Here is a 7977-nt window from a genome sequence, read left to right on the forward strand (position 1 = left end):
TTTAACACAAAAAGAACCAGGGAAGATTAGTTTAACTGTTTTAAATTTGTAGGAAATATCCTAAAGATGTAACGACCCACTTTAAGGTGCTCTTCCTGAAACGGATGCTCAGGGAATTCTGGGACCGGAACGTTTTTGTTTTCCACTTCTCCAAACAGGTTTTCCATCATGGTGGTCAATTCATCAAGAGACTCTGGAAAGATCAAAATACATGTAAAATAATTATTATTTCAACAGACTTTATTCTTGTCTTATGTGCTTAATAAACTACGATTGACCATCTACTGTAATAAATAGTCAAATAAATTCAAAAGTATCTTGAGACGAAAGTCGTAATGTGACTTTATTCTCGTAGAATCGCAACTTTATTCTTGTATTTTTTTCTTAGTGTGGCCCCAATACTCTGTCATAAAACACGCCGTATGTAATTCATGAGAAACTTATCCTGACAGACATTTCTCACCGTCTGCTTTGCTTTTTATGTCACCCAAATAAATGTTGATGCCAGACGAACTGAACCTGAGTAAATACGGAGCTCAGCCTTCAGTTGGTTTTATCTATTAAGAGGAAAAACAACGATTCAAACCAACCTGGCAACCTGTGGAAAGTATTTACCCCAAATAACTGGTTGTTCCACCAACCGCCATGAAGCGTTTACAAACACTCTTACATCATCCCACTCCACAAATATTTGAAGGGTTTCTGGTCATAAATTGAAATTTCAGTCCAGACTTTGACTAGGCTATTAAAAAACTAATTTAGTTCAGTTCTCTTGAGCCATCTTTTTGTAGGTGATTTAATTGCTGTAAACTCAATGTGAACTTTGCCTCGGCTGGACATTTTCCCTCCTTCAGGATTTTCTGGAACAGCAGCATTCATGGTTTCACGACGATAAAGTTTCACCACATATGACAAGGTGAGACATGCCATTGTGTGGTTTTACCTGGGAAACTGCTCGTGTCAGACATTTCCCCCAGTTTCTTCCTTATTGTTCAATCATGAAGGTGTGCAGAGATTTAGATATTTACAGTTAATAGAGAGCACAAAAATATTACTCTAGTAAAAGTAGCAACATATTTTTACTTAAGTAAGAGTAAAAAGGAGCCATCTAGGAAATTACTCAAGAGTAAAAAAAAGTATTTGATAAAAAGTCTACAGAAGCTGATCAATTTATCAATCATTTAAAATTTAAAAATTTACATCGGACAGACCAAAATATAAAGTTACGTGGAAATTTTAGTATTTTAAGAATGAAAATTACAATAATTTATATAAGTAACAAAAATAAAATGTTTCCAAATCAGTTTCTCTCAATAAAAAAACTTTATGAAACTTTAACAAAAACTGCAGGTGTGTGTCTGTCTGGTGAATTTTTGGTTAAAACATGTTTGTTTTACATTCAGTGAGAAGAGAATCCAGAAATTTTACTCAAGTAAAAGTAGAAATACTTCATAATAAAAATATTCAAGTAAAAAGTACAGCATAGTAAAAATACTAAAAGTAATTTTTTTCCAAAAAGTTGCTCATGTAAATTTAATTGTAACCCTTTTAAGACCAATATGTCAATGTCTTCCTGTTTCTGAATTGCTTTTTGCCATAACTCTTAATCCCCTTCAAATAAATCATTTTAGAAAATATTTTTATGCTTCTTTATGGGAACAAATCCTTTTCATTGTATTGTAGAATAGCACACACAACACTTATCAACTCAGACTGGATTAAATGGCTGAATCCATTTGTTTTATTGAATGGTTTGAATGAAATCATTCCCTGTTTAGTCCTTACCTCTTCCCAACACGCAGAGCCCCATCAGATTAGCAGAATAATACGTAGAGTGAAACTTCAGCAGTTCCTGACGGATATCAACCCCTTCTTTAGAGGGTCTGGTTTCAAGTGTTAGTTTGTTGCCTGCAAAATAATGAAAACAACACAAGAATAAATTAACCTCAACAAAAGATTTTTTTAAAAATCCAGTATCTAATTATCTTTACCACTAAAAGATACATTGCAGCTTTGTGATGATATTTAACTACGATTGTACCCCCAGCTGCTCTTCATGGTAGCTGTGTTTCCATTACAAATGTGTGCAAAACTTTGTTGGTATTCCGCTAAAAATTAAAAAACATAATTCTGCAATTACTGTTTCCATTAAAAAGGAAACAATTAAAAATCTCACATAAATAAGTTTGTTCCTACATTAAAAAAACAAACAAAAAAAACATGCTATGGTCACCTAAAATTGTAATAGAATGTTTCTTTCTTTCTTATATAAAGTAATATGCAACAAAAGAAAATAAAAATCATAAGTTAAAACAAAAAAAACTTGACACGCTGTATTACTCCAACCACTTCCGTCGTCTTCATCATTTCTGCCAGTAGTAACATCTGGTTATTGATCAGGTGACTCATGTAAAGCAAAAAAAAAAAAAAAAAAAAAAAGTGTCCATTGCTGTTAAAAAGATTAATTTTAATATAGCTAAAGAACCACCTCATCCTAGCGCAAAAACTATTTATCAAAAAACAGAAGCTTTTTTCTAAATTGCCGTGTTTCCATTAAGTGAATTTATTTTCAGAATTCCAATTTGCAGTTTTAAGAGTTTCACTTTTCAAACTAATAAATAAAATAACTTCTATTGAGATGGACCCATCGTAGTTTAATTTACCATAAATGTAATGGTGACAAAACAAATCCAAATGGATAATCTTCTGATCTTTAAATGAGTTCAGGAAGGGCTTGGCGCGGCTTTCTACCTGTTCCAAATTTACTGAATGGGTGGTTTGGGTTTCCGGTGGCTTTCTCCAGCTGAAACAGCCTCCAGGCGTCATTCATCAGGTTCTTCTCGTGTTCGGAGTCGACGGCATTCACTTCCCGGTCCTTACAGCTCTCATCAAACAGAGGGCACAGGAAGAACTGGGCAAACCTGAAAAAATTATTCACTATTCAGACCGAGCAGAAAGCAGCAGATCCTGCTTTCCATTTTCCACATTGTTAAGAGTTTGTAAACAAAGCAGTGGAGAAACACAGCTGCATCTTTAGTGTGTAAAGCAGAGCCATCTGCATTTAAACAAAGTGATGATAAATCATTTCCATGTAGACGAGCTCAGAGCAACTGCCATGCAAATGAGGAAACAGAAAATACAAGAGGTGATCCTCTTCACTCAGAGAGGATTATTCTACTGTGTTCACAACCAAAACAGTTTTAAAGTGTACTTCTCTAAAAATGGTTCACCAATACTGCAGACTTGAAGGGCTATAAGGCCATTATAAGAAAAGGAGTACATTTCCACCAAAAAGTCTGAAATTTTCTATACAAAACAAATATATTTCTGAGAATGAGTAGGTGAAAATATGCTAGAAATAAAAATCCGAAATTTTGAGATTTATCTCAGAAATACGTGGAGAAAAAAAACCCAAATTCTTTGGAGTTTCAAGAGATGAAAAATTTCTGACTCAAAAACAAATTTTTTTCTAGAACATTTCTGAATTTTTCACAAATTAATTCTGAGATTAATCTAAAAAATAAGTAAAAATGACTCAGAAATTTCTGAGTTTTCTGAGTATTGAGTTAAATATTTTCAATTATACAAACTCAGTTTTCTTGATTTTTCTAGAAACTATTGAGATCTATTTATTTATTTTTTTCAAGCTGATTTTCAACTTTTCAAACTCAGAAATTTTCTTGTTTTTTCTGGAAAATTTCATAGATTGTTTTACTCCTTTTTATTTTCTATCTACAATGGCCCTAAAATGCTGTCAAAGAGATTTCAAGTAATCTTTGAACTTTATAAGCATATTTTATTCTGATTAATCTGCTCATTAATGTTCTGAATAATCCGTGAGAGTCATGGAAAGCCTCAAAGAAAGGCATCTTGTTGATAATTGGAAAGTATAAAATACAAAACTTTCAGTTAAGTATGAGATCTAAACTTCTAATAAAATTTATACTTTTTTTCCTTGTACATGTTTTTGTCATTTTCCAGCAAAAAATGAAGGAAGGACATAAACTTCTCTTGATCAGATGAAAAACACTGAAATCAAACTTTCCCAGAATGCACTGGGATTCCATCTCATGAGATAAAAAGTGAAACACTTGATATCAATACCGACACTTATGCAAACAGATACCATCATCATCATGATGAGTCAAAACTCCATACAGCAAAAAAACCCTGATAAACAAAACTGCTAAACGTTGATGCTGACCGGTTAATGAACGTGGATGCTAACCGGTTAATGAACGTTGATGCTAACCGGTTAATGAACGTTGATGCTAACCGGCCGCTGAACGTGGGTGCTGACCGGCCGCTGAACGTGGGTGCTGACCGGTTAATGAACGTGGGTGCTGACCGGTTAATGAACGTGGATGCTGACCGGTTAATGAACGTGGATGCTGACCGGTTAATGAACGTGGATGCTGACCGGTTAATGAACGTGGATGCTGACCGGTTAATGAACGTGGATGCTGACCGGTTAATGAACGTGGATGCTGACCGGTTAATGAACGTGGATGCTGACCGGTTAATGAACGTGGATGCTAACCGGTTAATGAACGTGGATGCTAACCGGTTAATGAACGTTGATGCTGACCGGCCGCTGAACGTGGATGCTGACCGGCCGCTGAACGTGGATGCTGACCGGTTAATGAACGTGGATGCTAACCGTTAATGAACGCGGGATGCTGACCGTTAATGAACGGGTGCTGACCGTTAATGAACGCGATGCTAACCGTTAATGAACGGGATGCTAACCGTTAATGAACGCGGATGCTGACCGCCGCTGAACGGATGCTGACCGCCGCTTAATGAACGCGGATGCTGACCGTTAATGAACGGATGCTGACCGTTAATGAACGTGGATGCTGACCGGTTAATGAACGTGGATGCTGACCGGTTAATGAACGTGGATGCTGACCGGTTAATGAACGTGGATGCTAACCGTAAGCTGAACGTGGATGCTAACCGGCTGCTGAACATAGATGCTAACCGGCTTATCAGAGCAAACAGGGCAGCTACCTGTCTAACGCTCCTTGCAAGTGCTCATGGGAAACGTCGAAGTAATAGTTGGTGTGCTCGCCGCTGGTGAATGCGTTGGAGCTTCCTGCGTGCTCGCTGAGGAACTGGCTGTATTCGTTCTCCTTGGGGTATTTTTCTGTTCCCAGAAACAGCATGTGCTCACAGAAATGGGCCAGGCCTGAGATGTTCTCTGGATCAGACAGGGAACCTGGGAAAGAACCACAAACAATTATTAATTCACTAAATTAATCAGGACGTTGGATTATGAACACTGCAAAAACATTAAATATTACAGAGTATTTTTGGTCTAGCCTCTAGTACCAAAGTCTTCGTAAACCTTAAATAAGACAAACTAAGTTAGAAATAACTGTTCATTAAGATAGAGAAGCTTGTGTAAGTAAAGAATTCCTTAATATGGATTAAAAAGTTTGAGTGCCATTATTTCGGTTATTTCACAATCGTTACCTAGTAACGCCAGCCAAGCCCAGCCCGTTACCTAGCAACCGAGTTCTAGGTTCACTGGCAAATTATTTCACTTATAGCAAGACGTTTTTCCCATGTTATAAATCATAATGTTATGAATTACTGACTTAAAACAAGCAGATTTTTTTGCTGAAAGGTTACTTTAGTAAGTTAGTTTTGTCGTATTTCAACTGAACTAAGATATTTGCACTAGAAACTAGACCAAAAATACTTGGTAAGATTTTGTGTTTTTGCAATAATTATCAATATATTGTCTCAAAACAACAATATTATCAATTATTACAAAAATTTCTAGGACAATTTATCATCCAGTAATATGTGCCATCATGAGAGACCTAAACTTATAACACAACATTTTCCCATGAAGTAATCTGCCAACACTGCTAGTAATTATTCATCAATATTAATACATTATGGAGCTAAAACAAGCCCTATGTCTTGCTGAAAAGTTACATACAAATTTGTTTTTCTTATTTCAAGTGTACTAAGATATTTGCACCAGAAACTAGAGCAAAAATACTTGGTAAGATGTTGTGTTTTTGCAGTGAAGAAGCAGGAAGAGTGAAGCCTTTACCTATGTGCACGTCCAGTGCGGCTGATGATTTGTCGGTCGTCGGGTCGCTGATGAGCATCGCTTTGAGTCCGTTTTTGAACTCCAGGCCCCGGTAGTCCCGTCTGTCTTCAGGAGACCGAATTATATCGGTGACCACCCTCCTCACAGCTGGTTCCGTCATTCTGAGAGGTAAGGATGACACCAGCCTACAGGGAAGAGAGACGAACAAAAATGTAGAACGGGGTTGTTCAACATGTGGCCCATGGGCCATTTGTGGCCATTGGAATGATGTTGTGCGGCCCCCTGGCTGCAGTTCAAGAATTCTCTAAATTTGGTCCTACAGTGGGAACTTACTTCTTTAGCACAAGAATTTAAGTTTTAAACTTTTTTTTTTCTTTCTTTTAAGCAAACTTTATGGCCTGAATTTTGCTCCATACAAACTGTTTTTCCGACTTCAAAAGCAAAAGAATTTTGTCATCAATAAATTAAACATGGGATATTTTGATGAAACAAAGCAGAAATTTTTGTCTTAATAAAAGGCAGAAGGTTTCCAAACTTTTTGAGTAATTCTTCCAGATTATTTGGTCTAGAAAATCTTTTAGTCTATTCCAAGCAACAAAAATGCAAACTTTCTTCAAAAATAAATAAAAAAAAACTTTTGTTGAGCAAGATTAATAGAATAAATGTGCTCTAGTGGTCTTGGTTTAAATAAAAAGTTTCTGTATGTTTACAGTTACTTTTTATTCAAACTAAAAGAAAACATGGTCAGTAGAGGAAAAATTATCTGTGCCCAACACTTCCCAGTAAAAAACGAATGAAACCGTTTACTTATTTAGAGTTAGTTTTGAACCATAATAAATAAAACAATTGTTGACTATATGGTATCTTTTATGCCTTTGTATTTTTATGATGTAAAGCACTTTGAAATGTGTCATTCAGATAAACTTGATTGCTTCATAAATTTGTCTCTGAAAAGAAAACTTGAATATGAAAAGTAGCTTGTAACATTTTTTTTCAGCTCCAAAATTTTTGGTTTCAATTATTTTTTCTTTTGAACAATTTAATGGCCACAATTTAGCTCCATAAATAAGCCACTGTCCCTGAGTATTTTCATCTATGGGATCCTGGTCCTTGATGCAAAAACTTTGGACAGCCCTGATTTAGAGCATGTTTGCATCCATTTCAGTGTGTGAGTGTCCCAAAAATAACCATACGATCCAGAAACTCTTAACCAGCCATTAGATTATGATGAGTTATTAACGTCTCAGTTCAGTTTCAAGTTGTAACAAATCCCAGCGGGGTGAGCTTAATAGAGCAGCAGCTTGAAGGACGCATTTAAGTGGATGTTGGAATCAATAAGTCGGCACCATCCACTCCAAAGAGCTTTCTATTGTTACAGTGCAGTTACAAGAACAGCCATTATCTACACCTTAATCGTTTTATTCATTTAAGTGAAACATTAGCGTCAACTGCAAAACTGATAAAACCGCGTTCAATCTACCTGAAAAACTGTAGCTTTTCCCCCCTCTTTTTTAAACAAACCAAATAGTTTGGGTTATGGTTGGGCAATAAATCATTAACAATATTGATATATGTATAAATAAAATAACAGACATCTGATCAATATCAATAGAAAATATGTCTGATATAATTTTCAATAACTTCACAGAACAGAGATCCAGAAGAGCATTGCATTCTGGGGGATGTAGTTTGAGGAACGGCTGCAGTTGCTCAACCTGCACAGTTGGTGGAATCAACTCAGTCACACTTTGGTTACCTAGCAACTCACTTATCCTTCGGTTGTGAAGCACCTGTTGACTTACTGGCACAGCAGCAGTTTCAGGTTTTGCCACTATGCCTCATAATTGCATAAAAATGAAAAATAACTCAAAGACGAAACTGGATAACAGAGGAAAGGTCACATCACC

General features: G+C 36.1%; 1 protein-coding gene across 2 annotated transcripts in view; it reads right to left on the reverse strand.

Moving 5' to 3' along the window:
* ide (insulin-degrading enzyme) overlaps nucleotides 1–7977 on the reverse strand; it is a 31774-nt gene that overhangs the window by 22210 nt on the left and 1587 nt on the right. For both annotated transcript variants that reach the window (XM_044135940.1, XM_044135939.1), the window contains exons 2-6: nucleotides 6071–6255; nucleotides 5014–5221; nucleotides 2752–2921; nucleotides 1786–1908; nucleotides 81–193 (exon numbers count right to left, since the gene is read on the reverse strand). In XM_044135940.1, the coding sequence (XP_043991875.1) occupies nucleotides 81–193; nucleotides 1786–1908; nucleotides 2752–2921; nucleotides 5014–5221; nucleotides 6071–6255 (799 nt within the window). The remainder of the gene's footprint in view (nucleotides 1–80; nucleotides 194–1785; nucleotides 1909–2751; nucleotides 2922–5013; nucleotides 5222–6070; nucleotides 6256–7977) is intronic.

This window comes from Gambusia affinis, linkage group LG13, assembly GCF_019740435.1.
Source record: "Gambusia affinis linkage group LG13, SWU_Gaff_1.0, whole genome shotgun sequence".
Classification (NCBI taxonomy): Eukaryota; Metazoa; Chordata; class Actinopteri; order Cyprinodontiformes; family Poeciliidae; genus Gambusia; species Gambusia affinis.